General features: G+C 36.3%; 1 protein-coding gene across 1 annotated transcript; it reads right to left on the reverse strand.

Moving 5' to 3' along the window:
- Nucleotides 1–6075: 6075 nt before the first annotated feature.
- Nucleotides 6076–16013, reverse strand: bag1 (BCL2 associated athanogene 1). The gene is made up of 7 exons (XM_039754872.1): nucleotides 15932–16013; nucleotides 14185–14310; nucleotides 12620–12702; nucleotides 11550–11663; nucleotides 10409–10516; nucleotides 8548–8610; nucleotides 6076–6314 (listed from the first exon to the last, which is right to left on the reverse strand). The coding sequence occupies exons 1-7, from the start codon at nucleotides 15966–15968 to the stop codon at nucleotides 6225–6227; spliced, it is 621 nt and encodes a 206-aa protein (XP_039610806.1). The 5' UTR covers nucleotides 15969–16013; the 3' UTR covers nucleotides 6076–6224.
- Nucleotides 16014–16857: the final 844 nt, after the last annotated feature.

Consider the following 16857-nt stretch of genomic DNA (forward strand, 5'->3'; position numbering starts at 1 on the left):
TAAAAGGAGAAGGGTGCTAAACTAACTAACCAGGACAGGACAATCCCCCCCACGCCCCCCAAAAGTGGTCACAGGTGTATGCCATGACTGTCCATGTCTCAAAGATTATGTAAATAAAGACTTTGATTAAAAATTGCTGGAAAAATTGTGAAGTGTGATAGTGGCTTAAGTCTAAATTAGGTTTTCCAGATCCATCAGTAAGTAAAACAGGAAAAAAAAAGCATGGAGGCTTTCGCATCACAGCAACTACCAAAGAATGAACATATTTGAGATTTAACCCCAGGAAGGAGACACAAAGCAGCAGGATTATCTGCATTATTACTTTCTCATCTGTTGTGAAAAGAAAAATAAATCGGCAGAATGTCCTTCTATGAATGTGCATGTGTATTTTTCACCTTCACTCTGAAGTACATTTTTGGGGTGAAAATTTTCTGATTTTATGTCAACCCAATTATCTACTGTATCTCTGTTATGATGAGCAATATGCAGATACAGGCATCCCAGTCAGGAAGAAGGATGGTTCCTTAACCGGATATGAGCCAGCCCTATGCCACTCCAAGAAATGGAGCAAGGAAAACTCTTCCTTTCCCAGAATAGAGGCAGAGGACGTTGATGCCAGGAGGAATACCCAGGCGGCCTGGCTGGGTTAGATCCAGGAGCAGTATGCAGACTGAAGGCCCATATACTAGAAGAACTGGAGAGAACAATGGATTTGGTACATTGCCTCCCCCAGAACGTTAGATGGCAGCTTCCTCAAATTGCAGAGGTGCCATGGGTTCCAACAGGCAATATGGCACTTGGAGTTCTTTGTCTCAGCCCTGTTGGGTAACATGGGTGTTACCAGAGGCTGCTGTGAAAACTGAAGAGCCATATGGCATGGGGTTTCCTACTAACGCAGAAGTGCTTGCAGACCATATGGGCAGAAGAGCAGAAGCACTTCCAGGTTAGCTAATATAAAAGGACTTGCCGTCCTCTTCCAGGAGTCAGAGTTAGGTGGGAGTGGACAAAGATTGCCTGGGTGGCATTGAGGAGCAGAAGAGAGAGAGAGAGAGGAGAAGCTGAAGAGAATTGTGGTGATTATGCTTTTGGACCTGTGTGGAAGGTATTTGTACAAATAAGTCAGCTTTATTTGAAAGGGACTGGTGTCTGTGAAGTTGTCTGAGGTTTGGAGCTCTCTGCTGTCTCCTAATGGCTTACACTGTACATAACATGAGTACAACTCCAAGATGTCAGTTCTGATTACTGTATGTAGACCAGGCTTCAGTAGGAAGAATAATGTGGGGAGTCCTGGCAAAGCAGTCAATAGAAAACAATTTCCAAAGAGTGTTCTTCACTGTTACACACAGTAGTTCAAGTGTCAAGTGTCATGGTTTCGAGTTCCTACATTGCCCAAAGGACCTGGACAGACTGCAGTCTTTGACAGAACAAAGAATTCAGAGGCAAGCTAAAATATTTAGGTCATCTGTCTGTGAGTTGACACTAAGCCAAAAAGCAGCCCTCTAGAATTAAATGATCAAATAATAGAAATTGTCTAGATCTCAACCCAGGAAGAATGTTTGTAATAAGTTGTTAATGTATCTGGAGCACTGGACACAGTTTTTATGAAATGTTTTGCATAATTGTAAAAAAAAACCCTTTATTATAAAACTTTTAGCAATTCCCCTTTAGTCACTTACAAAGTATTTTCCTTGAGAGGCAGTACAATTGTCCCAGCCCTTCTCCCATTTATGGAAACATTTCCTATACTCTTCTCTTGTTGTGGTGTCTAGATCCACCTGCATTGTTTTTTCTGGATTTCTTCCACCGGAGCAAATCTTCATCATTTCAAGTCAGAATTTTAACAAATGGGGGTTGGGGGACGTTTGGTCGAGGGAGTCCGTGAAGCAACAATGCCATTGTTTTTGGTCGAAATCTGATTTACAAAACAGTCTCTGCAGGTGTATTGTCAGGGTACAATAAAACAACCCTTGAAATATAACCATGGTGACTGGAAGAAAACAAAATTGACTAATTTCACCTGTGTGATTGTACAGTACACGCCAGAAATACGCACAAAATCAACCCAGCACAATGCCACTCGGCTGACTGATTAACCTAACTGTAGGCATATGAGACCTAGCGCCACATTCAATAACTACACCCTACTACCGTGCTATTGACTAATTCCCAGGCTTTTTGCGTCCCCCCTCATACAATAAATACAGTTTATAAATGTGTTTCATTTATTTAGACTTATCTTCATTAAAGACTTGAGTTCAGATAAAGTTTTTTTAGATAGTTTAAGACTTGCAGTGTTCAGGTACATTGGTAGATTTTTTTTCTCAACACCAATAAACGTGTATCTTCCCCAAATAGTCCACACTGAGCACTTGCTGTGTGCCTTCTTCAGTGGCAACCTCAAGGGACATTTCTTTGCATTCATTGTTGGTCTGTCACATTCAGCTTACAAAATCTCTTGGTTACATTAAACATATAAGTTTCAAAACCACACTTTAATATTCCATTGCTCGAGTCTCCTGGGTTAGTATTGTTGTAATCACGTCTTAAGTACACCATCTCTTAAAAAAGGTGTTCATAATGATATCATTGTAATGTTACTTAGACAAAGACAAACAGCCAAATCACTCCATCATACATACTCCTTTTACTTCTGTGTATACTTAAAGTGCTTTGAAAAAGTATTTAGTCCACAGTCATATATAAATGATTGTTACAACCTGGGATTTTGATCAGATTTTGGCTGGGACTTTTTATTTGTAAATCAAGCTGTTTTTTTCATGGTGCTGCTCAAATACTTTGGTGTGGCACTTGGCTGAACCACCTCTCACAACTATTATAGGAAGAAGTCCTTTAGAGTAAGTCTATTCATTTTGTGTAACATGGTGGAACAAGGATGTGCCCATTGCTCCTTGTAAAATTGCTTATGCTGTGGCAGTTTACTTGGAGAGCAGGAGTGAGCAGAAATTTTTAGGCCTAGCCACAGATGTTCCCTAGCATTATGGTCAGGACTTAGCCAATCAAGGACATCTATTATCTTCATTTTAAGACAGTCCATTGTTGCTCTTATAGTGTTTTTTTTGGGTCACTGCCCCTCATAAGCATTCTGGCAGAGGAGAACAAATTTTTCTTTAGAATTTGTCAGCATTGAGCTGCATTCATCGCACCGGATTGCTAACCCCTGCTACTGAAAAGCATCTCCAGAAGATGATGGTAATCCATCCATCCATTATCCAACCCGCTATATATCCTAACTACAGGGTCATGGGGGGGTCTGCTGGAGCCAATCCCAGCCAACACAGGGCGCAAGGCAGGAAACAAACCCTAGGCAGGGCGCCAGCCAACCGCAGGGCACGCACACCAAGCACACAAAGCACACACTAGGGACAATTTAGAATTGGCAATGCACCTAACCTGCATGTTTTTTTGGACTGTGGGAGGAAACCGGAGGAAACCCACGCAGACATGGGGAGAACGCGCAAACTCCACGCAGGGAGGACCCGGGAAGCAAACCCAAGTCTCCTAACTGCGATTCAGCAGCGGTACCCACTGCGCCACCATGCTGCCCGATGATGGTAATACCACCCCATTTTACACTGGTGTTGGTGTCACTTGACTGATAATGTAGTGTTAAATTTACATTACATATACCACATAAGATGCTTAAGCCAAACCTTTATACTTTAATCTCATCAGATCACAAGACATTCTGCCACATCTTTGCAAATTCTTTACGGGCAAGGGCTTTTGTATTTTTCAGTCAGGACTTATTCCTTGCCTCTCCCAATGCCCTGGAGAGTGTTAAGCTATAAGCATCTTTTCCCATCAAAATCAGTCAGAATGTCAATGGGTATCACAGTAGACCCTCTGACAAGTTATATTCTTATTAAGCACCTATGTTTAGAGAGGTGACTTAACCTAGGCAGTATGGCTGTAGTTTTGTATTTCCCTATTCCATATGATGGACTGCACTCTGAGGTATGTTCATCATCTTTAAGATGGCCTTGTACCCTTTCCCAGATCTGAACTCTGTATAATTACACCCCTGAATTGTTTTGAATGCTCTTTTTTCTTCATTTTGGGTTGCTTTCTATAAAATCTGTACTATACTGTTGGACCTAAGTGATAAAGGAGATGTTTATCCTCATAAATGAACTGAGAACTGGTGATCCACCCACCTCCTACACCAATGGAGAATACCAACAAATTGGATAAGTTTGTAACCTTTACAAAGGATTTGAATACTTTTTAAATCTAACAATTTTGTTTGTTAATTTTTAGCAAATTATTTAAAGATTTGTTTTGATTAGGCGTGATATATATATTCTTAGTTTAATATATTGTAAGTTAAGTATCATAGAGAATAAAATGAAAAAAAAGTGAACTGAATACTTTCCCAGGCACCATATACATTTTTTTGTTTAGGCGCAAAAAAGTATTTCGCTACAGTAATGATTCCTGGATTTTGCAACTCTAACAATGACACTGCATTGTCTATTGAGGTTGAAATGGGAGTAGACAATGGATGGCGGGCATTAATTAGGTTGGGAAATCAAATTGAAATCCCTTGCCAGTACCAACAGCTATAATTAAAATATTTTATACTAATAATACAAGTTTAACAAATGGGACATGTCCCACCAGACCATTTGGCTTGCTTATTTACTATCCTGATGTCTTAACCCCTTACTTTGGCATGGTATCCAGCAGAACAATGCGTATTCCCCACCTAATGCTTGGCTCAAGCAGGAACAAACAAAAACAGTTTTGCCAGGCCTTCCCAATTTATTCTTCCTAGTGAAGACTGATCCACATAATCATACAGAATAACGTTACTAAGCAGAACTGACTCTCGTTACATACAGAGATAGACAATTTGATTGACATAAAATGTTCCCATGGCACACCTCAAGAATGTACTTAAGAATGAAGGTGAAAAACACTGCACATCCAGACAAGGACATCCTGCTGATTTATTTTTCTATCCACAATAGATGAGAAAGTAATAATGCAGTCCTGCTGCTTTCTGTCTCCATCCCGGGGTTAAATTTAGCATTAGTACATGGCCGTGTCTCATCTGGGTGATTTAACCCAAACTGAGCTTTTCATTTCATCTGGTGAGGAAACCAGAGCACCCGGAGGAATCCACGCAGACACGGGGAGAATAAGCAAACTCCACGCAGGGAGGACCCAGGAAGCGAACCCGGGTCTCCTAACTGTGAGGCAGCAGCGCTACCCACTGCACCACCGTGCCACCCTATGCCACTTCCCACAACACAAATAAGTTTGATTTTGTCTGAAATCAAAATACGAGAGGTGATGATCAGAGTTGCGCTCAGCCAGAAGTAGTTTTACAACATTTTGCCTTATTTGTTTGTCATAAACAGCAGCAGTGGCTACCAGCTTGTGGTTCTCCATGCTGTTTATTTACTTTCATGCACCCGTTCTCATTTTGATGTGGTCCATGTTGACTGGCTACTAAAATGTGCCAACATTATGCTACTCTCATTCCACAATAGAAACCTTGAGTCATGTAATCAGTCATCCCCAGTGATTCCTTGTCATGTAATCTGGCATCCTTTAGGTAACAAAAATCCAGAAATTGCACTTGTTAAGAGCAGCATGCTGTCGGACTAGAAACCATGTAAAGTAAATCCTGCCGCAGAAGCAGTCTAAAACAAATAGAGCACCCTAAATTGACCAAAAATACATGAACCTCCACACAAACAGTGACTTATCTAAGCAGTGTTAATAGCACTCCTGCCAAATGGTTAGTTTACAACAGCACTGTTTGTTTTTTGTTTGTTTTATGGCAGAGTGGTGCATCACTTTAAATCCCATAAAAATCCCCAATTTAAAATCAAGTTATTAAAAGTCATGGATTTTTTTTTGAGATTATACATGTACTCTGATGGGTCTTGAATGTACAAGATGCTGCATCATCCTGTGTATCATATGTTCATTTCTGCTGATCAGACTTGCGTTGAAGTAGAAATTATTAAAGTTGAAGACTGTGTGTATTGACTTAATGTATTTCAGGTAATTACAGTCTTGCTAATAAGACATAAATCTGCAAAATTATTGTTATAATATTTATTAATGCACATAAAAAGTACATACAATTAGAATAAATTCACATAAATAAGATGCTCTGTCACTAGAGCACTCCATTTGATTTGTGTTGCTCATAGAGCAATGTTCTATGTATTACTAATATAGCACATGGATTATTCAGAAAGTGCAAAGTTCTTTGAGTGTAACTTTGTCTGCTGATCTGAAATACTTGCTTCTATCCGGTCACACAGAGCAAGATGAGTCTGTCAAATACAAAAACATAAAACAGTGTCAGGAATTATTGTTTCTACTGAGCTCCCCTTACTGGGAAAAAATCTTGTTGTTGTATCTTTCATTGCAAAAATGTATCAGGTTTTGTATTGTTTTTAATATTACATGCTTTCGTTTTTCATACTAGTGGTGGGTGTTGGGAGCATGTGCTGATAGAGAGCATTGCTGCACCCAAAACCCAACAAACCACATTAGGATTCCAGATTAGGACCCGAGCGTAGCCGTGCAATGGGGGACACCTCAGCACCACACTAGTTCAAATGGAGTGGAACAGTGTGAAGTTTTTTTACAGTGGCTAGACTGCCAAACCTGCCACCAAACCCCAAGTTCTCCCTGCAAGTTGGAGGACCTCCTTTCAGGGCAGGAAGCAGGTTAACGTCATACCCAGGGTGAACCAATTGCAGGTTAAGGGCCTTGCTCAAGGGCCCAACAGAGTAGGTGCTTATAAAAATCTCAGTAAGCTATTGTGCAAAGAAAAGTGACAGTTTCATGATCCAAAACATGTACAAGGGTTTAAAAAATACATTTTTGATATTGATATAAACAGAATTATAAAAAGTGATACAAAAATTGATTAAGGTGAACAGTGTATAAACCTGTATGGGGAAAAAATTCAAAAAAGTCGCTACTTTGAAAAAAGAGCCCAGTAAAACTCAACATAATATTTGATACTTACATACAGCATTTAATGAACGTGCTGATAACTACAACTGAATGATATGAAAAAGGCATCACATTACCACATAGGCGTGAAAAGCAATGTATCTAAATCACTGAAAATCTTTACTAACCACAGTAATCACAGTGTCCACATTAAAAAACAGCTTAAGTCTGTTCTTTAATCTGTGCTGTCACCATTTACAATAGTGTGCCTACTGACTCAGATATAATAATTAAACTGCTTATACATAACAAAGGATATAGTCCTGAAAAATACCTATTGACTTAGCCAGTATTACTGGGGCTGGTGTGGTTAACTGTAGTAACAAGCCACATTAAACATTCAGATCTTCTCAGCATTTCAGTACATAAAAAACAGTTAGTTTAAGAAACAACCAGATGCAGAGATGGTGATAGTTACAAGGAATTTGGCAGTATATAAAGGATTAAGCAGTCTTGGAAAATAGTAGGATATGGTATAATTAAATCAATTCCAGTAGAGGTAAGCAAAACCTTAAGTATAAAATGTTTTTGCATAAATGCAAGTGCTACCACTTGAAAACATAAGCAGTTCTCTACAGTAAAACAATGGTCCAGTATACAAAAATAACCGGAGTGGAGACTTAGGCTACATTCACATTACAAACCTCATTGTTCAATTCAGATTTTTTGCTCAGAGTGATATTTGCTGATTTTGATGGTTCACATTCATTATTACAAGTGACCTGTGTCAAACTTTAATGTGAACACATCTGTTCTCTGAAGTGGCAAGCATGCACAGATTGATACATTTATGCACGAGTCATCTGTGACGCAAACAACAAAAAAACATTTTTGTGAGATGGTAGTAAAAGTGACAAAATGAACACACTACTAGCTAGTTTATGCAATGCATTTTGCTGGAGTACGGAAAAAAGTTCATCGGCTGTAAATGATTAAGTTGTGAAGACAAAAAAAAACAAAAGCCAGATGAGTAGATTTTGTGGGCACTGATTCACCAAGAGATGTGTGGGTACAAGAAAAGAGGCAGCAATGGTGGGACTGTGACTGTTGTTGCAGTTATAGCTCTTCCCCATTGTTGTTTTGCCACACTGCCAGTGCTGACTGGTAATGATAACGCTCTGCTCGTACATATAGTCAAAAAAAAAAAAAAACATGAATTCCTATCCAACCATTCATGCTTCATATCTGATCTAGGGCCATATATGAAGTGACTCAAATCTGTTTTGAAAAGATCAGATGTGTGTGTCCATATAGCCTTGAAAACATCGGATTTGTGTCACTTAAGGCAAAAAATCATATTTGAGTCACTTCAGCCTGATAATGTGAATGTAGCTCAAAACATAGGTTTGAAAAATGAGGGATGAATAAGGTGAATAGCAAAATGACTTCTAACTTTAATGCTATTAGACATGTATCAAGGACTGAAGTGGATAATTTTAGCTACACATCTAGGCTTTTTGTAATGGGCAGAATAAACAATTGTGCCATAAAACTGAAGCTGTGAAAGGTGTGCATAATGACAGATGTTTATACATGACTCACCTGTATTGTCTTGACCAATCCCTTTTTCTTTATTCTACAATCACTAAAATTTTCGGGTAAACTCTAAATAAGAAAAGGAGGGAGAGAGAGAGAGAGTTTTTGGAGGATTTTCTTTTATTTAAATTGTTATCAGCAAACAAGAAATGAAAAGGACACTTTAAAGCCTCACTTTCTGGTAACCATTTGACTGATCTGACCAGATATAAATGAATACGATAAATTCAACTTAAGGTTCCCTTAGAGATCAAGCCTAAGTGTGCTGCCATTATAAAAACATCAGACAGCTCTTGAAACCCAATGTTTTTTTTAGCAAAATCAGCTACGTGGCAAACTGACAGAAATAAAAAAAAATGTGATGTTGCATTTTGCAATTCTTTCAGGATATATTCATAATTTCTTATATATTTATATTTGCACTGTACATGATGCTTTAAAACACAGTTATTCTGCCTTCTACAAGTATCAACATTTTTTTCAGTTTACTAATGTAATTTAATAACAAATGAAATAACAAAATATGATTAATATTTCCAAAAATACTATTACTACATTTATAAATTGGGGTGATGTTTATTTTAACACATACAGACTCAATATACTTTTTTTGAAAAGTAAAAAAGTGAAAATAATCAAAAACCAGGATACAGGTTCAAATTTGGTAAACTAGTCTATAATATTTATTGACAAACATGTAAGCTCAGAAAAGTCTGAGAAGGCAGAGTGCAAAACTGGTAATGGAATCCATCCATTTATTGATAAACTTGCTTATACAAGTTCTGGACTGCAGAATGAAACTTAAGTGAATATACAAATGCCAAAATAAACTCACGCACGAATATAATTGGTGATATGATTGCAACATGGTAATGTTACCCATTGTACCACCTGCAATGTGTGCATCATCAGCTCTGGTCACCCAGCTTTTCAAAGTAAGCTGATTTCAGCCCAAGTTAATCTATTTAAGTTGCCATTTTACAAGTTCCGGTGTTATACTTCTAAATGAAAAAGTATACTACAACCTACTACTGTGATATCATCTAATGACTGCTCAAAATTATACTACTACAGGCATTATTCTATCTATTCTAATGTTTTTGCTTTATAAGTTTAGTTAAAAGCTAATATGAAAGTAGATAACATTTTGGCAGTCTCACAGTACTGTGCAGCTTGATATGCTGTCTCATGTAATACAACAGCACTTTAACATAACTAACAGAAATGTCTTCCATTTAGTGCTTAATTGTTTTCTGAAAAGCTTAAGTTTACATCAGGAATGGTCTTTGGTAATATGGATTTCAGCTGTGTTTCAGGTACTTGCATTTTGTGATTTAAGGTTAAATTTTAGTGACAAGAAATAAAGATACCTTTAAAAAAATCTTCCCAGGATTTCAAATTTTAGAGTTGTCATTTTCATATCCTCCATGATCCAATGAATATTACATAATTATTGGGCAGTTATATTTTTAGAAATATTTATTAAGTATATGTAATTAATAGTATAGTTTTATTATTTCATATTATTTATTTTGCTATAGTAAAATACACTGAATAGTTTATGAGATATTTCATGTGAATAACATGGAATTAAAAATACGCTTATTGAAGAACTTCTTTTATGATTCACTGAAAGCACTGTACCTCAGAAAGAAAAGCATGAAAAGCTTAAGAATTAAAATCACACACTAAAGTATAAAGAACAAAATTTCCATATTCTTCTAAACCTAAATTAATCCACAAATGTGCTACTCACAACCATAAGCAGAAAAAAAATGAATGATTAGCTTAATTTGTTATAGTAGTAATTGAATCTCTAAAAATACATCATAATAGATATACAAGAAGCAGCTTCTAGCTCACCCACCATGGAATCCAATTGTTCAAGCAGCTTCATGAACTGCTCAGCAGTTCCCTTCACTCTGTGGTCAAGTTTACCTAAAGCTTCTGCCTGAAGGTCTTTTGCTAAGAAACCCTGTAGCACAACAGCAAGGCAAAGCAAAAAGGAATATATTACAAATGTTTTTCTTACTATCCAAATGTGCATACAGGATTTAAATTATTGAATTGTACAATGTATTTTTGAGGCACAAAGTCAGACATAATTAAATCAAAATGTCTACACTATCAGCTGGCAAAAAAAAGCAAGTTCTGTATAATAAGGATGTGGAATTATAAAATTAAAGTATTAAAGTATGGATAAAAACTTCAATAGCACATTCTAAACAACCACAAAGGGATACAGTATCAAGTTATTTTTCTAACTTTCCATATTAGACTGACAAGAGTGGCAACCATGCCATTTTCTACTATACAGTATAATGGTGTATAAAGTCAGCCTTAGCTCGTGATGGATTTCATTCCCTTTTTACTCTTAGTATTACTTAAATCCTCCCACAATCCCAAGACATGCAGGTTAGGTGGATTGGCGATTCTAAATTGGCCCTAGTGTGTGCTTGGTGTGTGGGTGTGTTTGTGTGTGTCCTGCGGTGGGTTGGCACCCTGGCCAGGATTGGTTCCTGCCTTGTGCCCTGTGTTGGCTGGGATTGGCTCCAGCAGACCCCCGTGACCCTGTTATCGGATTCAGCGGGTTGGTACATGGATGGATGGATTACTTAAATCTTTAAAGGGAAGACTGAGAAGGTCTCATTTGCCATACTTACAGAACATAATCTGTGACATTAAAAACCTTTGAAAATTGCATTATAGAGACTCACTGACAAAAGCTTCCATTAGCTAGAAATTCAGCTATTAGTAAATTCAGCAGCTTCAGTTTGACAAATGTGTGCCATGTTTGGTTGTATCCTACAAGTTTCCTAATTAAATCATTACATTAACTGTATATGTAATCCACATTTTATGCTGAATCTCATCTTCTGCTTCTTTAATATATATTATCAGTGCTAAAAGAAAGTTTAAAACCATTGCCACAGTCCATTAAATAAATTGCACCAAAGCAGCTTGGTTGTCATCCAAACCAGGCAGAAGAGTCAAAGATCCATACTTACATTCTTTAGCCCAGAGAGTTCTCCATCCACCTTCTCTAATTTCTTCAAAATCTGCTCCATAGACTTCTCCAGCTCTTTCAGTTTCTTCAGTCCTGCTTCTTCCTCTGGGCTGTTCTGTTACAAATGAAATTCAAATTCTCCAAATTGATGTCAATAATAATAAACATTATTGAAATTCCACATTTGCAACATTAATGACCATATGCTGAAGTAAGACTATTTGTACTATGCATTTTAATTCACTTTACATGTGCAGTTAAACAATAACATTCCTATCATATTATGTAACACTTTAAAAGGAATGTTTTTTTGTCTATCACTAACTGCATGCATTCGATCAACAAACAAAATTAGCCATGCTGTGCGGCATTGTCAATAGAGTGAGCACAGTGAGATCAGAGTTATATATTCGGTGGCAGTACTCTCAATATTTCTCATTATTGTCAGCTAGTATACCCATCAAATAAGTGGTATTTTCCAGGAAATTATTCAGCGAACAAATACTGCATATTCACTGCAAAAAATGTTTTTACAAATTTCGACAATGAACACTACTGTTCAATAAGTAAACATGCAAGAGCTCTGTGTATTTGTAAAATACTGAAGCATAAAAATCAGATAAGCACATAGTCAGAAATGCCTGTTTTTTGTTTCTTTACTATTTTTATGGATGCTTATTATGTAAATTACTAACAAAAAGAGGTAGAAAATAATTTTAAGAGTAAACTGTTTTTCTGAAGCATCTTATTTGGTATGTTCCACAAGTTTTGGCATATCATGCATGTAAACGCACTGAATTTCACATTCCATTTCACACAGGCTAATGAAAACAACTCCCTTTTAACTACTGTATATTACAGTGTTTTAATAGAAACAGTGTATTTCTATATGTTCCAACCCTAGAATATGTTCCTTTTTTATGCACTGCAAGATATGTAATGTAGATGTCATTATCAAAGGACCTTCTGGACAGTTCTGTACCAATCCGATGGACACTGCAGTCTGAAATTTATCAAAATATTAAATATTGTGTTTTTAAAGCAGTTAAATAATTAGAAAACAATGCGTACCCTTTTCCCAATTAGCATTACTTTACATCCTTGTTTTATTCCAAGACTTGATAAGGATTGTTCCATTTCCCTTAGTGATTTTCCTAAAAATAAAAAAGAAATGAGATGTAAATGGCACAATCTTTTTATAAGATTAAAGAGAATATTTCACTTCTAATTTCAAATGGAAACCAGCAGATGTTCAAAACAATAAAAGACTACTCATAACACCACATTCAACACCTCTTAATCAACATATTAAATTAATAATTCAAATAATTGCATAAACAGCAAACCTAACAATACTTTTTAATCAATCATGTGTCTCATACAAAATAGGTAACATTATGGGATGTTTTTAATTATCTTTTCTTTTTTCTTGCTTGTGTGCTTTGCATACAGATAAGCAAGGAAAATAAACACAGTTTTTTTTTACAATGTTTAAATAAATTTAAATAAAGCATTAAATACTATTACCAGCCTTATTACGCTTTCAGCTTATTTGGCCTTGTCTAATAAATGGGGAAGTTACTCAGCACATTGACTTCTCATTCAAAATACCTACATGTTTCAGTCATTCATACCCCCAAAAACATCTATCAGCCTTCCAAACAAGTATAATGTCTTTTATTAAATTCAGTATTTGGAATAATCACACAAATAATGAGACCAAAATGTGCTGATACAAGGAGTAATGAGTAATTATTGTGCCTATGGTACTGATTATGAGATGTAAACACTCGCTTCAACTATATCTAGTTATTATTCTTGTACAGTATTATGGAGTTCTTACTCTTTCAAATTAAACCCTCATATGTGCCATTCTGTGTGAGGAACTCTTTTTGTGTTAAAAACACAAAGGAAGCACAGAAAAAAGAACTATCAACCTGATGCAATGAAAGATAAATAAAGCCCTATAAATGTTTGGTCACGAATGGAAGTAAGAGTCTCATTACTTAGGCCCTAAGGTTACTCCAGATACCAGATGGAGATAGACTTGTTTCAGTAATCCCTGGAGGCATATACTGAAGTGTCAACATCATACTTGTACAAAACAATATTTCTCCTTTTTATTTTGACTTTCTGACAAATCTTAATCATAACGAAAATCAACGAGAAAATTTTAGGTCTATACCAAACCTGGAATGGCACAGCTTACTAGAAGTGGGGAACAATTAATACAAGAGAGTAATATTTTTTCATTGCATTGCTGTGGGGGGATTTGAAATGGGCTGTGCCTGCAGGACACTCCTCAGGGATTGCACAAAAGAAGGAATTCTTCATGGAGGAAAGAGAAAAACTTTATCCCGGTCTAAGTCATAGACTGGTGGTCAGTTGCATTAAATACCTACTCGAGGTTATTTCTGACAAACTTCCAGCTGTTACAGCCAAGGGTGAACTTACTTTTTTTTTTAATATATACAGGTGCATATCTATTCATTTTTCAAATACACTATTGAAAAGACAAATTTTATGTATAGCTCATGCTTAAATGAAAATCCAATTTTGAAATGTCCAAATATGTTAAAAAAAACACATTTCATGGGTTGTACATACAGTACTTTTTTACATGAAAAGAAACTTACCTTTACAAATTAGCTTCTGTGATTGAAGAGGGACACCAGTGACCTGCATAATGACATCTGCCATATCCTTCAACAGAGGCTCAACTCCATCCTGCCCTCTGACTTCAATGTTATGTTTTGCAGTTCCTAAAAACACAATTTTTATCTTTACTCAACTTTCATCATTTATTACTTTATTTAACAAGAATACATCATTTTATATGGCTCCTTAAAACTAATGTCCCAGACATGGTATGTTTGATTCTGTGATTTTAAATAACTAAACATTTTTACAAATACGCCAGAATTTGGTATTTTTTCATTTAGATCACACCATTGATCTGCTCAATAACATTATAAACTCGTCCTCTTTTTTACAAAATTTTGCTGGAATAAAATTAGATTAGAAGTCTAAATTATATTGTTCTTTTCAAAGTAATGCGTTGTTTTCATAACAGTTAAGCTTGAATTCTACTTTCTGAAGATTCCAATAACAGCCTGTCCTGTTCTACACTCAACTGCATTTAACTGAATCAATCAAACCCAGTGTCCAGGAACTGCAAGTCAGCAAGTGAGTGATAACTTGACTAAAAGCAAATCCTAACAATGAGGGTACCAAGGAAAGCATACTATTATAAAGACTAATAATTTAACAGTCATTTTCATTCATGGTACTCCTTTAAAAGCTGGACATAAAACACTTCACATTTGCAACTTCATATCGAGAAGTTGTAAACTAAGGGGAGTACGAGAATAAAACAATAAACTAAGCAAATATTTTTCTAAAAAATGCACCTTCTATGCCCACATATTTCCACTGCTAAAAAGGAAGTTTAAACAAGTTTACTTTATTAAAAATTAGAAACAGATTAAAACATTCAAATGTCTGCAGCAAATATGGCTTTCTAGACATTTTTTTACATAGATTATATACAGATGCCTAATTTGTTCTGATGGAAGGAACGCTACCTGTAATAAAGAGACTGGGATTTCTAAATTTGAAATGTTGATGCCTCCCAAAATTAGAACCATAAAACCAAATGATTCCATTAGAAGGCAGAATACAACAATGAAATTTAACAATTACGCACATGCATAATAGTCTATGTATTTTCCCGTACTATCAGGAAAACCGCCAACCCATAACAAAACTGATTTTCCTGTTAAATGTGCTAATGTGCAACAGTCTCGTTGAGAGCGGTCAAAAGCGCATGACAGCGGCCGGCGCTGGAGTTACGGCAGTTCATCAGAACATACCCCGTTATGTCATGTGCTTAACCTGTAAATAAGAACACACAGCACTCCCTTAACCTGTAAATAAGAACACACAGCACTCCCCCAATACAAATCAGATACTGCAAAGAAAGCAGTATAATGAAGCTTGTAACTGTGCATTTTAACTGCCCTTTTAGTAACAAACCCATTCAGAAATCTGTCACCTTTTTAAAATTACTATTCAGCAGAAGTCCCTCTTTATCTCAGAACCATACAGAAATGTCACACGTATAATTTAAACTGCTATTTCTAAGTTATCGTTATTATATTTATGTTTATATACCCGAATTACAATTTACTGCACAAATTGTAACTCTGACAGCTTGACCTCAGTGCCTTCTATTACAGTACCAGGGAAACATTGTAGCCGTTTATCTCTGGTAGTAATATGCGAACTATGGGAAGCAGCACCCCACGACTTTGTGCTACAGAAAGCCTCACAATAAGATACACGTACACACATCAGAAAGAAGTAATAAAGATACAACTCTACCATGAGTGACGGTCACAGTAACAGCAGCATCAGCCATCCTTTCTTACAACCTACCACCTCTGGCAGTGCCCCACCCACTTCCTCCTTAAACAGGAAGTCCGCTCACATAGGACGCGTGCGCAAAAGGTGTCTGACGTATTTCTGAGAGATGTGCGACATGTTGTATACAGAAATGTTCAGTGACTTTCAATCAGCATTAAAACAGTGCAAGGACGGTTGCCTACGGTGTAACGCTCGTATCAAAATGAAACCAGTCTTCCTCCGTCTATAACAATACTGAAACGTTAATGTGTCCCTGTACTCAGTTATGTTCCTGTTTCCTCCTTGTCGTTTGAGGAATATGGGAAATGGACTGACATATACGTCATAGTTTACGCAGCCAGGTTTTTTAATGCTTTATTTAGATAATAAAAGTTCACATGCAGTAGTTAAGTATACTTAAATGAATGAAGTAGTGCAACTTTAATAACGTCTGTACATGGCATATTACTTCACATCTGTTAATAGAACCTTAAAACAAATAATATGAAAGGAGAGAAACGAGAAGTGAAAAGTATGAGGGGGTAGATGGAGATTTAAGGGTAAAATCACAGGTTAAAATCAGTTTCTTTATTTAAAGATGAAGACATTGTATCCAAGTAATGTTTTACACCCTTCACTAAAATTATAATAAGTTTTCTTTCTATGAATTTGCATTAATTGATATGAATTTTTTGTAAAATTATAAGGAAGAAGGCATTCTCATACTATCTTCATGGTTATACTAAAAATATTTATAAAACGAAAAGAAAGACTAATATATTTTTATTAATGAAGGTGATCACGTCCTTACAAAGTATACTGTAACTGCAGGTCCAGAATAAATGAAGAAAGTATCCAGATGCCATATGGAAAATTAACATTTTATGTCTGAGATGTTTCTAACA

Source organism: Polypterus senegalus, chromosome 5, assembly GCF_016835505.1.
Source record: "Polypterus senegalus isolate Bchr_013 chromosome 5, ASM1683550v1, whole genome shotgun sequence".
Taxonomy (NCBI): domain Eukaryota; kingdom Metazoa; phylum Chordata; class Cladistia; order Polypteriformes; family Polypteridae; genus Polypterus; species Polypterus senegalus.

Coding starts and splice junctions, on each gene's coding strand:
- bag1 (XM_039754872.1), bottom strand. CDS start 15,968: ATGGCTGATGCTGCTGTTACTGTGACCGTCACTCATG. Junction 10,517..11,549: donor AACTCTCTGGGCTAAAGAAT/GTAAGTATGGAT, acceptor GTTGTGCTACAG/GGTTTCTTAGCAAAAGACCT. Junction 8,611..10,408: donor TTGAACAATTGGATTCCATG/GTGGGTGAGCTA, acceptor TTTCTTATTTAG/AGTTTACCCGAAAATTTTAG.